This window comes from Heloderma suspectum, chromosome 13 (assembly GCF_057233095.1).
Source record: "Heloderma suspectum isolate Gila_16-S chromosome 13, 16-S_ref, whole genome shotgun sequence".
NCBI classification, from domain to species: domain Eukaryota; kingdom Metazoa; phylum Chordata; class Lepidosauria; order Squamata; family Helodermatidae; genus Heloderma; species Heloderma suspectum.
In genome coordinates, this window is record NC_139470.1 from 10,762,245 (window position 1) to 10,785,508 (window position 23,264).

The following is a 23,264-nucleotide window of genomic DNA, read 5'->3' on the forward strand; positions in this document are numbered from 1 at the left end:
GCAGAAGAAGATAATAGAATAGGAAGGAGAAGAGACCTCTTCCAGAAAATTAGAAACATCGGAGGTAAATTCCAGGCAAAAATGGGTATGATCAAAGACAAAGATGGCAAGGACCTAAAAGAAGCAGAAGAGATCAAGAAAAGGTGGCAAGAATATACGGAAGATCTGTATAGGAAGGATAATAATATCGGGGATACATTTGACGGTGTGGTCAGTGAGCTAGAGCCAGACATCCTGAAGAGTGAGGTTGAATGGGCCTTAAGAAGCATTGCTAACAACAAGGCAGCAGGAGATGACGGTATCCCAGCTGAACTGTTTAAAATCTTATAAGATGATGCTGTCAAGGTGATGCATGCCATATGTCAGCAAATTTGGAAAGCACAAGAATGGCTAACAGATTGGAAAAAATCAACTTATATCCCCATACCAAAAAAGGGAAGCACCAAAGAATGTTCAAACTATCGAACAGTGGCACTTATTTCACATGCCAGTAAGGTAATGCTCAAGATCTTGCAAGGTAGACTCCAGCAATTCCTGGAACTAGAATTGGCAGATGTACAAGCTGGGTTTAGAAAAGGCAGAGGAACTAGAGACCAAATTGCCAGTATCCGCTGCATAATGAAGAAAGCCAGGGAGTTTCAGAAAAACACCTATTTCTGTTTTATTGACTATTCTAAAGCCTTTGACTGTGTGGATCATCACAAATTGTGGCAAGTTCTTGGTGGTATGGGGATACCAAGTCATCTTGTCTGCCTCCTGAGGAATCTGTATAACGACCAAGTAGCAACGGGAAGAACAGACCACGGATCAATGGACTGGTTTAAGATTGGGAAAGGAGTACGGCAGGGTTGTATACTCTCACCCTACCTATTCAACCTGTACACAGAACACATCATGCAATGTGCTGGGCTTGATGAAGCCAAGGCTGGAGTTAAAATCGCTGGAAGAAACATTAACAATCTCAGATATGCAGATGATACCACTTTGATGGCTGAAAGCGAGGAGGAGCTGAGCAACCTTATGACGAAGGTGAAAGAAGAAAGTGCAAAAGCTGGGTTGCAGTTAAACCTCAAAAAAACCAAGATTATGGCAACCAGCTTGATTGATAGCTGGCAAACAGAGGGAGAAAACATGGAGGCAGTGACAGACTTTGTCTTTCTAGGCGCAAAGATTACTGCAGACGCTGACTGCAGCCAGGAAATCAGAAGACGTTTATTTCTTGGGAGGAGAGCAATGACAAATCTTGATAAAATAGTGAAGAGCAGAGACATCACACTGACAACAAAGGTCCGCATAGTTCAAGCACTGGTATTCCCCGTAGTAACCTATGGCTGCGAGAGCTGGACCATAAGGAAGGCCGAGCGAAGGAAGATAGATGCTTCTGAACTGTGGTGCTGGAGGAAAATTCTGAGAGTGCCTTGGACTGCAAGAAGATCAAACCAGTCCATACTCCAGGAAATCAAGCCAGACTGCTCACTTGAGGGAAGGATATTAAAGGCAAAGCTGAAGTACTTTGGCCACATCATGAGAAGACAGGAGACCCTGGAGAAGATGCTGATGCTAGGGAAAGTGGAAGGCCAAAGGAAGAGGGGCCGACCAAGGGCAAGATGGATGGATGATATTCTGGAGGTGACGGACTCGACCTTGGGGGAGCTGGGGGTGGCGATGGCCGACAGGAAGCTCTGACGTGGGCTGGTCCATGAAGTCATGAAGAGTCGGAGGTGACTGACGAATAAACAACAACAACAAAAAATGAGCTTGGATTTCTAAGAATCCGACCTGCAGAATCTGCTGCAGAGCGACCGCCCCAGGCTGCCTGGAGTCCGTGGAGTTTTGGATGGTTTTTTTTTTTTAAACTTTCCTGAAATGTATGCATATTTATTCATAGAAAAATATGCATGTTTCTGCTGAAGAAAAATTGAATGGAATGGGGGACAATACGCTAAATGTTACGTACTAAGGTACATTATGTAAATTCTTGTGAAACCTCTTACATAATTATTTGCGTATTTTTCTGCATGATGAAAAAATATATATTCACATCTGCCTGTGAATGGATGATGGAACAAAAGGTGCCTGACAATCTGTGAAACACAGATGGAATGGATTTTGCACAGTCCGTACATTCCTCCCCACAACTAGGAAATCATACATGAGTTCTTAAATCCTCTGGAAGGTGGAAGTGAAGAAGGAGGGAGACTTTAGGGCAGGGGTGTTGAACCTCTCTCAGCCCATTGGACGATTTCAATCTGAGATGAGATCTGAGTGGCCGCATTCCAGGGGTGGGTGGAGCTGAAGGCAAAAGGGGAGGGGCTAAAACATCAGCATATATTATCCAATAACTAAGCCTTAGGAGAGGCATTTCATAGAAAAATGTGCAAATGCTGGGAAACGGTGTTTGGGGGAAAAGAGGTACGGCCAGGGGAGTGGCCATCTGGGGAACCTGTAGGCCAAATCTGGCATACAGGTGAGCTGGATTTAGCTAACAATCTTGAGGTTCTGCACCCCTATTTTTTCTTGCAATATAACAAAAATAAAAATAAAAATCCCTGTTTTAAATGGACATGCCAGGGTTTGAACCTGAGATCTTCTCCATTTGAAGCTTATGCTTTACCATTGACCCATGGTCTGGTGTAATGGCAAAGAGATACTGTTGCACCAGGAAATTCAAACATCACCTAGACCAAAATCATTCCTCCGCTTATCATTCTCCAGCCACTTCTGCCTTTCTGTGGCTCTTTATTGCACTGGTCTGAAATATTAAGACATGTGCATCCTGGAATCGCAATCTGGAATGTTTATTGGCATCTATCACCCTGTATGTCTTCACGTCTTCCATTGACAGTCTCTCCCACCCATTCCCTGTAGATTGGCTGGCTACCCTTCCTCCTGTCTGCTCACTCAGCTAATCAAGAGACGTAACTGCTGAAAGGTCAAGAGAATAATAGGGCACCACTTCATTCTAGAAATATGAGAAATATTGCATTTTTGCAACCACCACTGAGATGGCCCCAAATATTAAGGAAATTGGAAAATGCTTCTATTTAAAACCAGCATGTTTTTAATTTGGGGATAAATGACTTGAGCAATGAACCATAATGGATCTTTCCTCCATCCTCTTGCAAACGTTAAGGCAAGAGTTGAATGCAAATAAAGCATTCTCTTTTCTGCTTGCACACCCAGCACAATCATATGCCTGCCTGCTCAGAAGGAAGTCCCACTGATTTTAGTGGGGCTTACTCCCAGGTAAGTGTGTATAGGATTGCAGCACAGGTGGGAACCCCTGGCCTGTGGGCCAGATCCAAACATCTGGGCTTTCTTCCGGCCATGCCCCCATTTCAATTGCCACAACCCCTCTTTGTCTCTGGGTTATTGATGCTAGTTTCTCCAGGGGTGTGGAACTTCAGGGCACAAACAGTAGGGGTCAGCCAACTACTCCTGCAGTGTTTGTGAGCTCCCCGATTCCCAGAGCATGTGGCTGGGTTGGAAAAAAATGACTGGACTAGATGGATCTTGATGCAGCCTAGCAGTTACATTATTAAAACAAGTTGGCTAGCTTGGAACATGGCCAACATCGGAGGGTCTATTTTCAACAGTGCTCTCTGTACTGCAGGGAATACCACCCTAGGATTGGGTGGTGCCAGTTTGATTGTGATGGAGGGTGAAGGAATTGTTCCAAGTCATCCTCTTCATTTGAGTCAACTCCCTTTGCCCGTAACACCCCCCTCCCCCAAAACGTGTGCATAGTGTCACTTCTCCCTTCAAAGGCTTTGTTGGCTCACAGCCTCAGGCTTTGCTGCTTCTCCCTTTGTCGAATTGATAGGGTGGAAATCCTCAGGGGCAAGGAGCTCTCCTTCCTTGGCCTATGAAGCTGCACAGTGACTGTAGGGCTGGTTGAAAATCCCCCCTCCCCCATTTCACCGTACTTTTTCAGGTCACAAATTGTGGGAGGGAGGGTCAGTTTTTTGGAGTGGTGGTGAAATTCTGTAAATCATTTTCGAGGCATATGGTTGGTAGTACGATTCTCATTTTCTTTCTTTCTTTCTTTTTTCTTTTTTCTCTTTATCTTTTTTGTTTCATTCTTTCTCTCTCTCTCTCTCTCTTTCTCTTTCTCTTTCTCTTTCTTTTTCTCTTTTGTTCTTTCTTTCTTTCTCTTTTTTCTCTTTCTTTCTCTTCTTTCATTCTTTCATTCTCTTTTTCTCTTTTTTCTCTTTCTCTTTTTCTTTTTTGTTCATTTCTTTTTTCTTTCTTTTCTCCTTTCTCTTTTTTATTATTTCTTTCTTTTCCCTTTCGTTCCCCTTTCTTTTTTTCTTTCTTTCTTTCTTTCATTCATTCTTTCTCTTTCTCTTTTTCTTGTTTTGTTCTTTCTTTTCTTTCTTTTCTTTCATTCTCTTTCTTTTCTTCCTTTTTTGTTCTTTCTCTTTTTTCTCTTTTCTCCTTTCTCTCTTTTGTTTTCTTTCTTTCTTTCTTTCTTTCTTTCTTTCAAGCTCCTCTTCACGTGAATTTTCTCTTTGTGCAGCTGTGGATGCCCCTCCCCCATATGCCCCCAAAGCAATGCTGTGCCCAGGTTACACTGGGGGAGGGGGGGAGTGCCCCCCAGTCTGAGAAGTGCTACATATTTTTTTAAGAGGAATAAAAAGGAATATTGCACTGCCAATGTTAAAGCCCCCTGAGCTTTTAGAAGAATTTGACCCACCATATCACCTAGTTTTACCCTGAATACCTTTCCCTAAATCCCCTCTTCCTCCCCACTGCCAAGGAAGGAACTGAAAGCAAGGTCCCTCTTGAGAACATCACAGTTTGGGAAGTTTTATATGGGGTGGTGGGGGGAAGTTATTCCAGACACACCTGGACCCAATTTACTTTTGTTCTGTCATTGTGTGTCAATAGGTACATGTACATCTTTAGCTTTCACTTCCTTCCAGGAGCTCTGGGAGAGTTGCAAGGTCCCCCCTCCTGCTTTAGGCCTCACAACAACCCTGTGAGATTGGTCAGGCAGAGAGATAGCGAGAGGCCCAAGTTCATCCAGCAAGCTTTATGGATGAGAGGATCTTTGAACTCCAGTTTCTCCTGATATTCCAGTCACTACATCAAGCTGGATTTCGGTGAACATAGTACTATAAATTATTCCTGTACTTACTGAGGCTGTCACTGCTGTCTTGCTTAAAAAAGAAAAGAAACTAAAATGTTAGCGGAGTGCTGCTTCATGTTCCTCACGAGATGCAAATGTTTCTTATCAGAAGAAATGTTGTAAGAGGTGCAATTAACTAATAGGACAAGTATTTTGAAGGGAGGAGATGTTCCCCCCTCTGAGCATGACTATGATGTATGATTACATGCCGTCCAGGCCTTATCGCCTGGTTTTGTCATCGCTTTAGGTTTGACAGATGTTTTCTTTTCTGCAGGGAAAAGACCCATTCCCCAGAAACAGCTTCCCCCTGACTTGGTGCCTTCTAGGTATTTTGGACTTCAACTCCCAACAGCCACAGCTAGCATGGGCAAGGGCGAGGCATTCTGGGGGTGCAGTCCAAAATATCTGGAGGGGACAATGTTGGAAAAAACTAGCTCAGAACAGGGCAGCTCGGTGGAATGGACTGGGTAGTGCATCAGCTGGATTTGGATTGCGACTGGCAATTGCGAGAGACGTTGGAGAACGCTTTGAGTGTGTGTGTGTGTGTGTGTGTATGTGTGGCCTCTCCCCTGAGAGGTCTGAATGTGTACATAATTGCTTTCCCTCATGCCTTGAGCTGCCCAATCTTTTTACCACATAGCTCCACTTGCTGGGCTTTGCCCCTCACATCTTGGCACCAGGAATGGAACGTTTCATGTATTTGAGGGAGTAGCAATTCATTCCTCCCCCAACCCAGTTTTTCTCCACCTTGGGTTGCAGACCTGGAGAAGAACAGTGGGGAGGTGGGTGAGGCGGATGAGCCTGCATTATGAACATGCCCAGGGCTGGCCCAAGACATTTTGCTGCCTGAGGTGAAGAACAAAATGGCGCCCCCTCCCATTCCATGTACAAAAGCCTTTCTTCAAAACTGAGCATCTTTCTTCAGCCAACGATGGGACAACATACTCCGCCACACCTGAAGGCAGCAGGCTAGCTTAGGGGGTGTAGGGAAAGCCATATGGCCCACAATTCTCTTCTCCAATACCTTGGTGCTGCCTCCCAGCATTTGCCACCTGAGGCAACTACCTCAATTTGCCTAGTGGTAGGGCCAGTTCTGGGTGATTGCAGGGCTTAGAGACATGACTAATATTGGGTGTCCCTTGCTTCAAAACAAATTCTCTCTTTAATACTCTACTGAACAGGCAACACACATCCAGACTCACCCCCCTTGCTTAAAAAAGGGAAAAAATTGATTTGGCAATCCAAATGCCACATGATAATATTTGCTAGCTGTGGTTTCACATGCTTTGAGAATGCCAAGTTTTAGGTAGCCACTGTAAGATCAGCTTATTTAGGAGCAAATGCATGGGGTGGAACACACAGGTTTTGCAATTTGTACGAGCTTTTTAATGGAGACAGTTCCTCTAGGCACAGCTTTTTCTCACCCGTAGTATGACATGCTGTACCCATCGGTACCCCAACAGACATTTCAGGGCTGGCCCTACCATTAAGCAAAGTGAGGTGGTCACTTCAGGTGGCAGATGCTGGGAAGCGGCAGCCAGGTGTTGGAGAGAGCTGTGTGTGCCTTGTGGCCTGATCTCTGCCCTCTAAGCTAGCCTGCTGCCTTCAGGTGTGGTGCATGACTCTGTCCCATCGCCAGCATTGTAGAAAGATTCAATTGCCAGGCTAATCAGCTTTCGTATATGGACTGGGCCATCTTAATTTTGGCCAAAAGCAGTAAAATGTATTGGGCCAGCCCTGGGACATACCCCACCCACATTTTCATCTAGCCAACTTAGTGGAGGACCACCTACCTTTTAGCTCCTTTCTGTTTTCTTTTGCAGAGGCTGCTGGGAGTTTGGAGCCAAATGTGGGCAGAACAACCAAATCAGCTCCGTTGTCTCCCCGCTTATGACACGAACCTTTCCTCAGGGAGCATATTTGGTGCCACTGTAAGAATGGGCATGTGCGTCAATTTACGATACGACACGAGCTAGTTTAGAATATATCTCCTGATCATGGGTACAGGAAGTTTGTAAATTATTGGCCCAGATACAATTCAAACAGAGAGGGGTGTGTGTTTTCACAATCTCTAGTTTCCCCTAAAAGGAAGCTGGATAAGTACACCCTCAGGTCAGAAATAACCACAGCATCTCCCAGATCAACAACATGGGCTTAAAAAGAGACAACGCTCCATTTATGTATCTTTGTACATCTGTGCCACCTTTCTCCCTCTCTCCACCCCACCCCACCCCTCACCCTGCATTCTGGTGTGGAAAAGGCTAAATCTGTACATGGATCCCTTTATGGCAGAAGATGAGTTTGTTTTCACATGAAAAAGATTGGGCTTTCTCAATGCTTGCCAAGGGTTTTCATTTGGAGGGGTTAAAAGTGCAGCTGCACTTTTAGCTCTGCAAACACATTTTGCTAAGATACATGAGGAAAAAATGCAGCCCACCTTATCTTGGCATGTTCTTTCCAGATTTTTGTTTTTAAATTAAAGACTTATTTAGAACCGTTATGTAACCATGCAATTATTGTTATGCTTCTGTACCAAGTCACTTAGGAAAAACACACACACACACACACAGCTAGAATCGCTATGTTTTAATGCATACAATACTTCTAACAGCTTTTCCTTTAGAAGCTTCCATACACTAAAGAAGCAATATTATATAGACCACTATAGTTAAGATAGGATATCAGGTTCGATTTATGGCTAGTCTTCTAGTACAAAGGAAAACAACAAGCTCAACTGAGAATTTGGGCGAGGGGATGAAATTTATAATGTTTAAGCTATGCTTATGAACTTGAGCACGCTCCGGGAGAGAGCGGAGGATGGAAAGGCCTGGCCTGCTATGGTCCATGGGGTCACAAAGAGTCGGACACGACTCAACGACCGAACAACAACAAAGCTATGCTTGGTGGATTGCTCTCTCGTGGACAGGGAAAACATGTACTTGGAGAAAGACATTTGAGGTCACTGTCTATGAATCTCTTCTTCATTGTTAGTAACGGCTTGCAAACTCAGTAAAGTAGCAGAATATGAGTTTCTCGGTGAAGAATACTGAGCCATTTCTTTAACTTTAAACGTCTAAATGTGCATTTTTTGTTTTTTTTCTCATTGCTTCGCAGATGAGTAGTTTGGTTTGCACAACTGGTGGAAAGTGTTTGTTTGCATCTGGGTCCATGGAAAAGATAGCACTTTGCACCATAGGTGATGATACTTCGGAGGTGATACTGCTTGGTATCAGAGGGGTGTCTGTGTGTGTATGTGTGCATTTACCCACTGGGCAAAAGTTTTCACTCTTATTTATTTATTGCATTTCTGTACCACCCAGTGGCTGAAGCTCTCTGGAGATGCTGGCGATTGCATGCACAGCAAATGCTCTTCTACGTGCACAGCAAATGCTCTACCACCAAGCTATGGTGCTTCCCTTTGGTCTTGGGCATGTGCAATCCTGCTTCAGTTAATAAGAAAAGCCCTGCTGGATCATACTGAAGTTCCATCTATCCCAGTATCCAGTTTCTAGCAGAAGCCAGCCACAAAGCCCACATCTAGGACAGGCTGCTGTCCTCCCCTGTTGTTTTTCACCAGCACATGGGGCGCTGACTATGAACATGAAGGTTCTATTTAAGTATCATGCATAACAGCTGGTGATAGACCTGTTCTCAAGGCTGGCCCAAGACATTTTGCTGCCTGAGGCAAAGAGCAAGATGGTGCTGTCTCCTATTCCATGTACAGCAGCCTACTGGACTGGCAGATAGATCTCTCTTCAACACTGATGATGGGACAGCATCCTCCCCTGCAGGTGATGGCAGCAGGCTAACTTAGGGAAAGCTGCATGGTACACAGGTCCCTCCTCTAACACCTTGTGACTGTCAGGATTGATTTTGAGCGCAGGGAGATAGTTAGCAGTTCAGATGCAGAAGAGGAACAGCCAGAACCGCGGGATACATTTTCCCAAGCCAGTTCAGATATGGGTAGGCATGCTTTTCAGGTTACTAACTCCCAGATGGCTGGGCCTGAAGCCCCCCTCTCCTTGCCCCCCTCTGTGAGAAGCCAGGAGGAGGAGGAGGAGGAGAGTGGGGGCTGTGACATAAGAGATGCTAGACTGTGGCACAGAGCTAAGAGGGAAACGTCAGGGGCGGAGCTCAGATGGCCGATCTGGTTAGCGATGCGTGAGAGGCGACGTAGGGAAGCATCACTGGAAGGGTGGGACATCCCTCCCTAAATTAGTCTAGCCAGCAAACCTCACTTTAAACTGCAGGCAATGTCGGTGTTCCCATTCGAATCCGCTGGAGGCATTCCTTTGTAGCCTGAGAGCTTTCGAGGATTTGCATCTGTAATGAACCTCTTGATAATGAATTAAAGGCCTGAGACTGATGCCTCTCTATTTGTGTGTGTGAGTGCATAAGGGAAGAGGGGGCCCAAGGGAAATGTGACAGTGACCACCTCCTAGCATCTGCTGCCTGAAGCGACAGCTTCACTCTGCCTAATGGTAGGGCCGGCCCTGCCTATTCTCCATGTTGGGAAGGGCCATAGCTTAGTGGTAGAGCAATTGCTTTGCATGCAGAAAGTCCCAGGTTCAATCCCCAGCATTTCCAGGTAGGGCTGGGAAAGAATCCTCTTTGAGCCCTGGGTAGCTGATTGCAGCCATAGCAGACAATGCTGAGTTAGATGGACTAAGTGTCTTTCTTGGTGTAAGGCAGCTTCTTCTGTTCCTAACTTGTCAAATCTCCTTTTAAAAGACTGACCTGCATTTAAAGGTATCTAAACCCATGGCCGCCACCATCTTCTGTGGCAACAAATCCCATAAATTACTTGTGCATTGTAAAGCTAGACTAGATGCCTTCATGATCATTTAAGTTAACGAAATCTATGTTATTTCACTAAACACCTTGTCTTGCAGTGTATTTCTTCCTCCCTCCCCCGCCTCTCTCTCAAAGCAATCTTCTCTAAAATCAAGACTTAAAGGAATGCTTCCAGTCAGTCCTTTCAAAGAACAGGAGAACACAGTGTAGTTCTCCCACCCTCTAAATAGGAAGAAAGTTCTTTATGAACCCTTTCCCCCCGACCCCCCCCCCCCAAGGAACAGAGAGGTGGGATAGGAACAGTTTAGTTAGGAAGTTTTATCTGTTGGATGGCCATCCAGAGACATTGGAAACTGCCGAGCGGAAACCCAACTTTGGCAGAGACCCAGTGCGATTTATCAGCAGATGCTGAGATAACTGTGCTGTCCGTGCCTGACTCTTCCTTGTTTGGTCTTGTGGGAGAGAAGAGGGGAATTTGCCCCAGAATTTTTCTTGCAATTTTTTTTTTTTATTTCGGCACCCAGTGAATCTCATCGCATCGGTCAAGTGAGGAGAGTGTCTCTTCGGCATCAAAAGCACGATGCTATCAGTTCTGTGTTGCAATAATCAGGGAGGGTGGTAACTCATCAGAAATGTCTTCATTGTGATGCATCCTGAGAAGGAAACAAATGATGGTTGTGGGGGAATTGGAGGGGAAATCTCTCTTCTAGGTGGAGTTTCACTGTCGCTGAAAGATCAGGCTCATAGCTTGGAGGTATTTCTGGACCCAACGCTGAGTGCCACCTTCAGCACCATTTTTTGTAGAAAGATGGGGTTCAAGTCAAATAAATAAATAAATTTTATTTATTTATTCCTCATTTTCCTGTAGCTGTGCTTTTTAACAGCTTTGGCTGGTGCGCCAACTGCATCCATTGCTGGAAGATAGAGATCTGGCTACTGTCATCCATGGCTTAGTGATCTTCAGATTAGATTATTTTAATCAGGGCTGGTGTCAGAGGTCAGCATGTTTAGGCACCTGCCAATGGCCTTGGAGAAGAACCCACTGCCAACCCTACTGCCCCCTCCCAATGCTGCTGGCACTGCCGTCAGAGCCTCTGACTGATGCTGCCCCAACTCATCTCAATCCTTCTCCCCAGAGGTGTTTATCTGATATGTAGAGGTGGCACAATCCGAAGGAGTTGAGCGGCTACTCAGCTCCGTTCTGCAGTGGGCATCTTGGCCATTGGCCGTGCTGGCTGGGGCTGATGAGAGATAAAATCCAAAATGTCTGGAGGGCCCCAGGTCAGGGAAAGCTGTCTTAAAACACCCCTCAAGTAATGCTGAAGTTAGCCCATTCTAGAATTCTGTGCTGGCATGGGCAACTTGTCCTCCAGATGTTTTGGCCTACAATGCCCATCATATCTTATCATTGGCTATGTTGGCTAGGGCAGATGGAAGTTGTAGGCCAAAATGTCTGGAGGACAACAAGACGTCCATCCTTGCTCTAGAAAAAGCTCTTCTGTATTTCAGAATTGTTAGATCTCTGGTGTGTAAGGATCACAAAGGCGGGATATAAATTCACATATCAAAGAAAATTGTGTGCATGCCCGCTCCTTTGTTATGGACAAAGCCATCTCAGTAGTCATGCAAATTAGGGATGGAGACAATGGTCTGTTTCATGTCACTTTCCATCCATAATCCTGTTCTGTTTCTGCATTAATCTATTTTTTTTAAAAAAAATCCTCTCAAAATATGTATTTCCTTTCGTAGTTTAATTTTTTTTTTGAAATACACATTTTCTCCCCAAATGTATGGTCCAGTGTGTAGTTTGGTACATTTTAAAATACCGAGAACTGCATTGCAGTGTTCCGAGAAGTGTGAAATCTGTTGGATAGCTAAGTTCTGATCTGAATCTTAGCCCGAGAAGTGTGGATTGGGACATTTTTATATGGGAATTTGCAAAGATGAAACCCCACAAGCAGCCCTAATGCTTCCTAGGCCTTTGCGTTGATTTTGGGCAAACCCCATCCACTGTGTCTTTGTCCAAGGCTCCAAAGGACATTTTGGGGGTGTGTGTGTGTGTGCCATGAAGCATCCCATCTCTACTGATGGCAGACTCTGACACCCCCTGTTGATGCATCTTGTTTCTTTCCTTTTAGACTCCTCTCCAATACAGCGTGGCAATGAATCAAAGCAACCAAGTGAACATTTACTGTGCCTTTTTGGATTACAGGTACGTCAGATAGTTATATATAGGTTCCCTTTGATGCATTTGGTCAGAGGTCTGAAACTTTTTAAACGGATACAGTAACCGAGGAGTAGTTTGATCTGCCCCTCCTTGTTGGATTCATGGGAACAGTCAAAACAATGAAATCATGGGAAATAAAGTGAAAACAGATTACTATTCCATTATTAAGTAGGGGGATTTCTTACGCACATTTGGATAAAAGGGAAGCTGGAATGCATTTACGATGAAGCCCACCATATGGCTTAGAATGCTAATCGTACTTTGGAACAGTTCTATAAACGTACTTAGTTCTCATACTTAAGACTGCATTTCAGGACAAAACTGAAGTTAATAATAAGACTCGAGAGGCCAGCATTTTTTAGTAAAGAGAAATTGTGCAAGTTACACCCCCCCCCAACAGCCAACAGATGGGAATGGATGGAATGACCTCCATTCATCCCCAATGGGTGCTTGCTGAACTGTTGCCCACCCCTGCTCGCCATGCTGGATGGCCTGGCAGGCACCCGGCAGCCTCCTGTCCCCTTAGTGAGCTGCCATTTGGCCTAGAAATGATGGTTCGTGGTTTTCCGGAAATGTAAAGTTGCATAAATGGGGGCCGTAAAGGGGCCACTTACACAACGTTACAGGCCCCTTTACAGCCACCATTTACACAACATTACATTTCTGGAAAGCCATGACCTGCCCTTTTTACACAAAATGGCAGCTCGCCTAGGGGATGGGTGGCTGCTGGGCACTCGTGGACCATGCAGTGCTCTGTGAACAGGCCGGTAATCACGTGGCAGCTTGGCAAGTGGGGTCTGGGAGGCCAAGCAGAGGGGGAGTCTGCTGGACTCCACCCTCCCCTCAGACTCCTGCAACATCCCTACCGACAGAACGTTCTTCTCATTTGATGGACAGCTGTGCAAAGCATCCCTGTGAAATTTTGCTGGCCTAATTAAAATATTTTGAATGTCCCTCTGAACTGTAGCATGGTAGCTAAGAGACTAAGGCCACAATCCTATCATGGGTAGACAGAAAAAAAGAAGTCCTACAACTCCCAGCATTCTCCAGCCAGCCAAGCCTGATGCAACTGCATGTACAGTTGTATCAGGATATGTCTTGTGTGCTATTCTACCAATGTGCAGGAGTACTGCCCTCATCAGTAAAACACTGCACAAAAGTAATCTTGATGCAACCAATCCCATCAAAATTGCTCTTTTTTGGATGTGTTTTAATGATGTTGCACGCATGAAAGAGGGCTGCTGGTGTGTGACATCTTTGCCCCAGTGGCTGCTCTCTGAGCCCTCCCACACGGAGAACTCCAGCAGCTGCCTTTAATGCTTGAACTGCCCAAGATGCCTGTTTCAAACATTATGACACCCACCCACCCAACTAGCCTCTCCAAATCTCATTTCTTTTCATTATCTATTGCCCCCTACACATTCACACCTGCTTCCCTTCTCTTGTTCCCTCTGGAATTGTTCCACCCTCATTTAGGGATGTCAGAGGAATTCATTTGGGGTGTGTGAAGCTCCACAAGCTTTCCTTAGTTCGGCCATCTGAACTTTGGTCCGCTTTCCGCTGCAGAACCCAACTCGATCTGCATTGAGTCAGGCCAGTCTGTATTTTTTAAGTTGTGCAAATGATGGCTGAGGTTTGCGCACAGTTTCATAATTTGCGCAAGTTACACAAATTGTGGCTGGAATATGTGCAAATCTCTATTTGTGCAAATTACGGCTTACCGCATAAAAATACGGAAAAAGTTCCCGGAGTTTGGGAGAAACCGCAGCTCGGCTTGCAAAGGCAAACCGAGTCAGGCACACCGTGGAACTCCATTGAGCAGAAAGAGAAAAGGAGTTTCTAGCAACAGGTATCTCTACCCTCATGCAGATAGCAGTCACAGTTGTTTCTTAGTCCCTCAGCCTACTTGTCCTCACTGTAACCTATTATCCTATATGAGGGTTAGAGAACCTCTTTCACTCCGATGGCCAAATTCAATTTCTGAGAAATTCTCAGGGGCCAGTGCCACTTTCCATTGGTGGGTGGGGCCAAAGACAAAAGAGCAGGGCAAATATACAAAAAAATTGCTGGTCTATTGTAGCTTAAAGCTCTTACTGATAATAACTAATTCTTTGGGGGCGGGGGGTTAGAATGGAGGAAAACCTGCATGGAAGCTGGGAAGCCACCAAATGATTGGTGTTGGCGGAAAGGGGGTGGGGCCAGGCAAAGGGGGTGTGGCCATCAGGGCCACTCCTGCTCTATACCTTACTGCAGACTTCCACAGCCCGGTGCTTCCTAGGGTGGCCATGTGTCCTACTTTACAAAGGACAATCCTCTGTTTGAAGGGTTCCCTGAGGACAGTCCTGCTTTGAAGGTGCCCTAAATTTGCAGGGATGTCTATTCGAAATCAGTTCTAAAGGGAAAGATCATCCTCAGGGGTCCTTCTCCATGACCCCCCACCAAAGGGAGTGAGGTGGGTGGCTACCAGGAAGAGGACCTTTTCTGCTGTGCCCCCCCAACTGTGGAATTAACTCCCTAGGGAGGTTCGCCTGTCATCTGCGTTGTTCTCCTTCTGACGCCAGGTCAAGACCTTTTATTCTCCCAGCATTTTAGCATTTTAGCTTTCTAATCTTCCAGCTCTGGTGTTTTAAATCTCTCCATTGCTGCTAGGTTTTATTCTGGTTGTACTGCTATATTGTGGTTTTTAAGCGTTTATATTGTGTATTGTTTTTATGCTGCACTCTGTAGTCTTAATTTTTGTGAACTGCCCAGAGAGCTTCAGCTATTGGGCAGTATAAAAATACATACATACGTGCATACATAAAATAAACCCTAGTAAGGGAGATCAGGGACCATGAAGTTTCTTATCAACAGTTAGCATTTGGAGATCACACTGAACAGGCACATCACTCACCTGATCACAGTCTTCCCAACTATGGTGAGGTGCCCTGCATTTCTCTTCAAGGGGGCAATCCTACACATGTTTAGACAAAAAAAAAAAAAAAAAGTCCTACAGGCAGGGAGTTGTAGGACTTCTTTTTGTCTAAATTTGTATAGGATTGTGCCCTAGATTGTAATAATTATTTCAAAAACTGCATCTATACCTATCAATGAGCGTATGCAATTTTATGCAAATCTCTGTCCGCTTTCTTGGTGACATGTAAGTGGCTGTCCTGTGTTGTTCAGATGTTTTGGACTGCAACTCCCAGTATTCCTGACTATTGGTCATGCTGGCAGGATCTGATGGGAGTTAAAGCCCCAAACAGTGGAGGGCACTGGGTTGGGAGAAGGCTTCCTTATTGTAACTGAGCCAAAGTTTGCATAACTGAAACAATCACATATCCTTCTCCTGTTTACACAGGTCTCAATTTCCCCCTTTCGCTGTTGTTTCTTTGTGTCTATTTTCGAGTGTAAGCCCCTAAGGGCTGGGACCTGTCATGCTTGTACTTTGCAAAGTGCCATGTACATAGATGGCACTGTATAAAACAATAAATAATCACAACATGGACATCAGTAATGTAGAGTCTAGTCCCCACTCGGCCATGGAAGCTCACTGGGTGACTTTGGGCCAGTCACAGACTCTCAGCCCAAACTCCCTCACAGGGTTGTTGTTGTGAGGATAAAATGGAGAGGAGGAGGATAATGTAAGCCACCTTGGGTTCCTGGCAAGAGGAAAAATGGCGGGATATAAATGCAATAAATGAATAAATAAATAGCGTGGTTCATGTACACATTATTACGTATTGTCCTTTGTGTAATGTGCTAAGGGAACAATATTTGGGTCAGATTATAGAGAGGTATTCAGGGCGGTCGGTCTATGCAACTGTAATATATCTGCTTTGTGGGCAAGACAGATATCTAATTGCAAAGACTGCACATTTTCAATCTATGGTAATTGCTGCTAGGGAAAAATCCTTAAAGAGGAATGGTATGCCTTGCCAGAGAAATTCAGAAGTTTACGTTCATGAGTGATTTTATATAATTGTACAGAAATTCATGTAACGTTACTTATTTTAGCTAGAGATCCAGAGTTTGAAGTTGATCCATCCATTCATTTATTCTACTTCTGTACTGCCCCATAGCTGAAGCTCTCTGGGCAGTTCACAAAAATTAAAAACCATCAGAGAACGTATTTGCATAAACTATTTACATAAAAACATACGAACAGACAGCACACACACAGAGACAGCATATGTCTAAAAACAATGTTTAAACTATCAACCAAAGACAATCCAGGACCTGATTAAAAACTCATTGTATGCTGCCAAATGCCTGAGAGAATAGTGCAGTTTTTACCTGGTGCTGAAAAGATGACAATGTTGGTGTCAGGTGGACCTCGTTGGGCAGATCATTCCACAATTGGGGGGCCACCACCAAGAAGGCCCTCTCTATTGTTGCCACCCTCTGAGCCTCCCTTGGAGGAGGAACCAGGAGGAGATCCTTAGATGCTGAACATAGTGTACGGGTTGGTTCATGCGAGAAGAGGCTCCCCATCTCCATATAGAGAGGCACACAATATGATTTGGGCTTGTGTTAACTTTATGTAAATATGTTATTTTTGTATTGATATCTAGTATCTTTTGTTAAATGTTTGTTTTGTGATGGTCTGGTGATGATATATAAATAAGCAAATCTGATCTATAGAGAGTGGGGAGGAAGATGCAAGCGATATGACAACTGCAAAAAACTGTGCAGGGTCCAGTTCTGGAACCGAGTATAGAAATTCCCCTACTCAACTCAAAATTCAAGAGGAGTGGAAAGTAGGAATGTACGAACCTACCATTGTCTGTTCGCGGGGGAGGAGTCTGTAGAGGGGCAATTTGGGCTGCTCAGGGCCCCACAGAATCCTCCAGAGCACAGCCATCTCCACTGGAGTTGGTGGAGTGGCTCTCTGGCTCCCTAGGCTGCCATAGCCTATCGCTGGAAAAATACATCCATAAATGGTGATTGTACATCATTTGTGGCTGTAAAGCACTGACTTTGACCTGAATTGCAGCTTACGGCTGTATTTAGGTCAAAGTAAGTGCTTTATGGCTGCAAATGGTGTACAGTCAGTAGGGATGTACGAAACACCTGTTTCGTCCAGGGACACCTGCCTTGGGGGGGAGGCACTCCATCCCTCCCCCCGAAATCCTCGATGAGGGGGGAGGCAATCCGTTCCTCCCCCCGGAATCCTGCCTGGCCAGCTCTGCCCTGCGGCAGCTCTGCGGAGCCGCCGGCCAGGGCTGTCTGCAGCCAGAGTTCCAGCTGCGGACGGGCTGCTGCAGACGCAAATGACGGCCGCCATACCGGCCGCCATTTGCATCCAGCGAAGCTGCCATGATAGGCTACGTAAGTATTTACGTAGCCTATCACGGCAAGCTAAAAAAAACAAAAACAAAACAGCATACGCAAATGGCGGCGGCTACGGCATTTACATCGGCTACATATTTACATAGGCTATTACGGAGAAAAAAAGGGGAGCGCAAATAGCGTAGTGGGCACTATTTGTGTTCCTTTTTTTCGCTGGAATAGCTTACGTAAATATTTAAGTAGGCTAAAACGGCTAAAAATAGGGAATGGAAATGGCGGCCGCCGTAGCTGCCACCATTTGCGTACGCTGGTTTTTTGGTGGGGGGGGGGGCTTGCCGCGATAGGCTACGTAAATACTTACGTAGCCTATCACGGCTATGATGAAGAAGCGAATGGCGGCCGCAGGGCGGCTGCCATTTGTAAGTCAGCACGGACGGCAGCAGGTAAGTGCTCCGTTTTGCGCGCCTTTCGTGGGTTGGGGAGGGCGGGGGCTTTGTTCTGCCATGGATTTCGGGTGGCCGAATGCACTGGCATTCGGCCTCACCGAGATCCGTGGTGGAATTCTTTGAAATCCCTAACGATCTGCCATTTATGGCTGTAACTTTCCTGTGATAAGCTAATGGTAGCCGCCTTTAGTGTATTGCATCTTTTGGGGAGCAGGAGAGCCTCCCCGTCGGAACTCCTCTGGACCAGGAGGTAAGTGCAGCCACTCCACCATGTTCTCCGGAGGTCATACTCTTTGGAATCCGGCCTCATTTGAGTCCACAGCAGAACTCTCCAGCATCCCTAGTGGAAAACAAGGCTGAGTAAACTCACAGACTCATAAAACGGAAGGAATGGGGGAAATCTATTCACCTCTAGCAGAGAAGCAATACACAGTGGCTTTCTGTTCAAGTACCTGAAAGGTTGTCACAGAGAGGAAGGCCAGGATCTCTTCTCCATCATCCCAGAGTGCAGGACACGGAATAATGGGCTCAAGCTACAGGAAGCCAGATTCCGGCTGTACAGCAGGAAAAACTTCCAGACTGTTAGAGCAATACGACAGTGGAACCCATTCCCTAGGGAGGTGGTGGGCTCTCCCACACTGGAGGCATTCAAGATGAGGTTGGACAGCCATCTGTTGGGGATGCTCTGACTTGGATTCCTGCACTGAGCAGGGGGTTGGACTCAATGGTCTTGTAGACCTCTTCCAACCCTACTATTCCATGATTCTATGATTCTGCTGCTTGCACATTGTCAAGGGGGAGATCGCTTATAGAGGACCCGCAGTTTAGTTCCGGGGTGTTGAATCTCTTTTGGTCCAAGGGCTGAATTCAATTCTGGAGAGCTCTTGGGGGCTACATTCCAGTGGTGGGTGAGGCCAAAGGCAAACGGGGCATGGCCAAAATACAAACATTACAGCATAGTTTAGCTGGAAGCTTTTACTGTCAGTAAGTAAGCCTTAGTTAGGAGAGGCATTTCAGCTTCTTCGCATGGGGAAAAAACTGCAAAAGTGGGGAAGCCACCGAACGACTGGTGGTTGGAGGGAAGGGGATGGGGCCAGGGGCACCCCAGGGGACTGGATTTGACGCTGGGGTGGGCCAGATTTCATCCACAGGCCTGAGCTTCAGCACCTCTGGTGTGGTATGTACTGTCCATGTCATATGTACATGTATATCTGAGCCCACGTGGGCCATAACTATGAATCACATTGCAGCAATGTAAATTCTCTTTGAGGGGCAGGGGGAGAGATTTTGCACCCCAAATTGGACTTCTGACTCCCGGTTGGAGAATAGAACCCCCTCTGCACTGATACAGAAGAATACTGAAGCTGTCAAGGCAGCATTTTGGGCTGGTTGTCCAAGAGTTGATTGCACTGCATCTAGGGAGCAATCCTTCAGCAAGAGTAGTGGGCAATTAGTTCATTACCTCATTTGCATAGTCAATCACCAGTAATGGATATCCTGTGCATACCATTTGCATAGCATATGGTGGATGCCAAGCCCATTTTGTGTGTAATTCTTTCAAGGTAGCTGTCCTCAATCTGAAGCCCTCCTGATGTTTTGGACTTCAACTCCCATCAGCCCTAGCCACCATGGCCAATTGCCAGGAATGCTGAGAATCGTCATCCAAAACATGGGGAGGGGACCTGGTTGGGGAAGTATGCTTTAAGGGCTAATTTACACAGTCAAAATTTAAAACTGGTTAGCCCAGAGTTTGTTTTGCAACAGCAACATGTGTTTATGCAAAACTAGGAAATGCAGGGTGTTTCTGCCACATCCTTGAACCAGCAGGGTGGTGGTGGGTCCCTCGTTGCAGAGCACAGCAAGGGTCCCAGATGGGATCTGATCTGAAGGCATATGATGCAGTGACATTGCCGAAGCTAAGCAGGTCTAGGTTTGGTCAGGGCCTAAATGAGAGGCCACCTGGAACCCTGTGCATAGGCGGAAGATCGTAGCTCAGTGCAAAAGCTCCTGCTGTGGATGCAGAAAGTCCCAGGTTAAATCACTGGCATCTCCAGTTAAAAGGACCAGGCAGATGGTGATAGAGAAGACCTCTGCCTGAAACCTTGGAGAACCATTCCTTGTCAGAGTAGGCAATACTGTACTATAGGGACAAATATTCTGAGCTTCGCCTTGAAAATGAAAAGCATAAATGTTATTTCTAGTCTTTCTATCTCTGTTATATATTTTACATTAAGACTGACTGCATCCACGGTTGATCCAGAGCCTCCTTGGTGTTTTGCTCGTGTGTGTGTTCTCCAGGTGCAGCCATCTACAGTAGCTTCTGGAAGTACTGACCATCACAGGCACTGAGAGGGTTCTTTACCTGTGTGCTTGGTATTCAAATGCTCTTTTATTGGAGAGTATCGGTCTTTTTGACTCAGTTTACTGATCAAATCCTGCTCTGATGCAACAGCAGGTTTAAATCGCCACTGCACGCATTGCGAAGGTCTGAGGAAAGCGAACGTGCTGTTCTTCTGGGACATCTTTTGGTTTGGGGGCAGTTTAAACAGAGAGGTTTTCCCTTCCTTTCTTCTGAGAGCTCCACGGGGGCCCATCTCTCCCAACTCAAAAGCTTGTTTCCATTTGAAACTTCAACAATGACTTCACTTCACCTGCGTATTTATGACAGATGCCTGTTGCGTTAACTTCATGAAGCAACTGCTGGAACAAATCATTGCTATCTTTTTCGTTGTTTTTGCTTTGCTTTGAGGATGAAATCTGTGTGCTAAACCTGAGGTAACTAGAGGTTGCCAAGTTTGTTAAAGGTTTACCAAGGTTGTCAGCTAAATGAAGATTGTGTGTGTGTGTGTGTGTGTGTGTATGAGAGAGAAAGAGAGAGAGAGAGAGAGAGAGAGAGACAGACAGACAGACAGACAGAGATTTACTTCAGTTTTACATCAGTTGCTCTAAGGCTGTAGAATGAAAATAAAGATAGAGACTAGAAGGGAAGACTGACCAAGCATTCTATGTTTTTCCCCAGCTCTGGAGTGCTTTTTTACCACCGTAATGGCTGTAGGACAGGTTTCTCCAAATTTCCCGATGCATTGGACCGCAACTCCCATCCTCCCCAGCTAGCACGGCCATTGCCTGGGGAGGATGGGAGTTGTATTCCAACACATCTAGAAGGCACCAGGTTGGAGAGGGCTGCTGTAGGATGGATATTATTATTATTATTATTATTATTATTATTATTATTATTATTATTATTTAAATTTATATCCTGCCTTTTTTCATCTTGGAAGGAACCCAAGGTGGCTTACACGGTTTGCCTCTTCCTCCTCTCCATTTTATCCTCACAACAACCCTGTGAGGTAGGTTAGGCTGAGAGTCAATGACTGGCCCAAAGTCACTTCATGGCTCAGTGAGGACTAGAATCCAGGTCTCCCGCATCCCAGTCCAACACTTTAACCACTACACCACACTGGCTCTCAAAGATGATGTCCCCTGAGGGGTGCATAGCTCTCTCTCATTGCTGGTTCTTAGGTAGGGTTGCAAGGCATGTATTCCCCATTTCTCCTTGAGTCTTGCTGGCTCGTCCACTCATTTTCTTGCAGGGATGCCATTTTATCTTCCACGTCTGATTTTTTGAAAACAAATATTGTGTCATAATGAGTGCTAAGATCACAGGAGGGAGGGCATGCAGGCAAAGGAAGCTGCCTTAAACTAGTTCGTGGCATTGGGCCATCATGCTCAGTGCTGTCTTCAGCAGTCTTCCCCCCATTCTGGTGTCCTCCCAATGTTTTGGATAGCAATACCCCAAATGATCAGGGATAATGGGAGTAGGGATGTTGTGAGTGCCTGAGAGCCCGGCGGACTCCTCCTCGCTCAGCCCCTTGGATGCTGCTCACTGAGCAGCAGGGCCCCTTTACACATCTAATGTTGGAGAGATGGCCCTGTACACCCACCATTCTGTGCAACATTAGACATACGGAAGTTTCGGAGCTGCCATCTTACGTGAAAATGGCAACTTACATCTAGGAGCAGGGGGCTGCAGGGTCCTTCTGGACCGATCGCTGAGCCCTCCAGGGCTCACGTGGCCTGGCAAGTGGGGGTGGGCAGCAGCGATGACTTGGTGAGTGCCCGCCAAGCATGGGCATGGGTGAGTCCATCTATCCCTAGATGGGGGTTGTAGTCTAACAAACCTGAAGGGCAGCAGATTGGGAAACCTGGTCTACTCTTACTGTCATTGACTCTTCCTTGTGCCAGGTAGGGCTTTCTCTGTGGTGGCTCCCTGATTGTTGAATGCTCTCCTCACTGAGGCCTGCCTGACCAACAATATTGTCATCTTTATGGTGCCAGGTCAAGACTTGCCTCTACTCTCAAGCATTTGGCAGGATATACTTTTTAAAACGGGATTTAATGGTTGATTTTATATGTTTACATGTGAATGATTTTATATTATGTTATTATATTGTATTTGTTTGTTTTAACCTTTGTAGACCGCCCTGAGAGCTTTGGCTATTGGGTGACACAGAAATCTAATAAATGAAATGAATGAAATGAACTTGGGAGGAGTCCAAGGTGTGTCTTGTGGATTTCATTAGGGGCCCCCGCCTCCACACAATCTCCCCACAATTCAAACATTGGTTTTAAAAATGGTTTTTATAATGTGTCTTGGAAAGGCATGTAGAAATGTTTTTGTAAAAAAGAACATTGGGAAACCTGTCCTTTTGTGGATTGCAGAAGCGGCCGTGGTGTTTGGTCTAATGAAGGCTGTGTGCGCGAAGGCGGGGATCCCAACTATTCAATCTGTCTGTGTAACCATCTCACCAATTTTGCCATACTGATGCAAGTTGTACCGCTCGAGGTAAGAAAAGTTCATGGTGAACACGGTCTATCCCAGAGATAAGCCAAATACAATCCCGTACTATCTACAGTCCTGGTTGTCTACCAGTATGCTTAGCTGAAAAGAGTTTGGGACCAAACTTAAATGATCCTTCCATATAGGGATGTACCAACCCACCCCTGTCTGGGGTCTTTGGGCTCCTGCCAAGCCCATGTCCCCACTCACCAGTCCCCGGACCACGCATGAGTCCTGCCCATGCTCTGCGAATGGCCCACAGTCACCCTGGCAGCCTCATTGAGCTCCATGGTCACCATTCTTGAAAAACAAAATGGCAATGGCAAAAATGCGCGTATTTGCACATGCACAAAAATGTGCATTTTGCAAATGTGCGGACATGCACATTTGTGCAAATGCGCATACGTGCATGTGTGTGAATATGCACATTTGTGAAAATGCACATTTTTGTGCACATGCAAATATGCGTATTTTGCGATTGCCAGGATGCGTGTGGGCAGGGGGTGAGCAGGGGCAGGGGCTCTGCGAGCGGGGCTTGGGGGTGTGGGCAGAGTT

The 23,264-nt window shown here is 45.8% G+C and overlaps 1 protein-coding gene across 2 annotated transcripts in view; it reads left to right on the top strand.

Moving 5' to 3' along the window:
• ADGRD1 (adhesion G protein-coupled receptor D1) overlaps nt 1–23,264 on the top strand; it is a 304,783-nt gene that overhangs the window by 134,971 nt on the left and 146,548 nt on the right. For both annotated transcript variants that reach the window (XM_084820329.1, XM_084820331.1), the window contains 2 exons: nt 12,064–12,137; nt 22,592–22,715. In XM_084820329.1, coding sequence (XP_084676455.1) covers nt 12,064–12,137; nt 22,592–22,715 — 198 coding nt within the window. The remainder of the gene's footprint in view (nt 1–12,063; nt 12,138–22,591; nt 22,716–23,264) is intronic.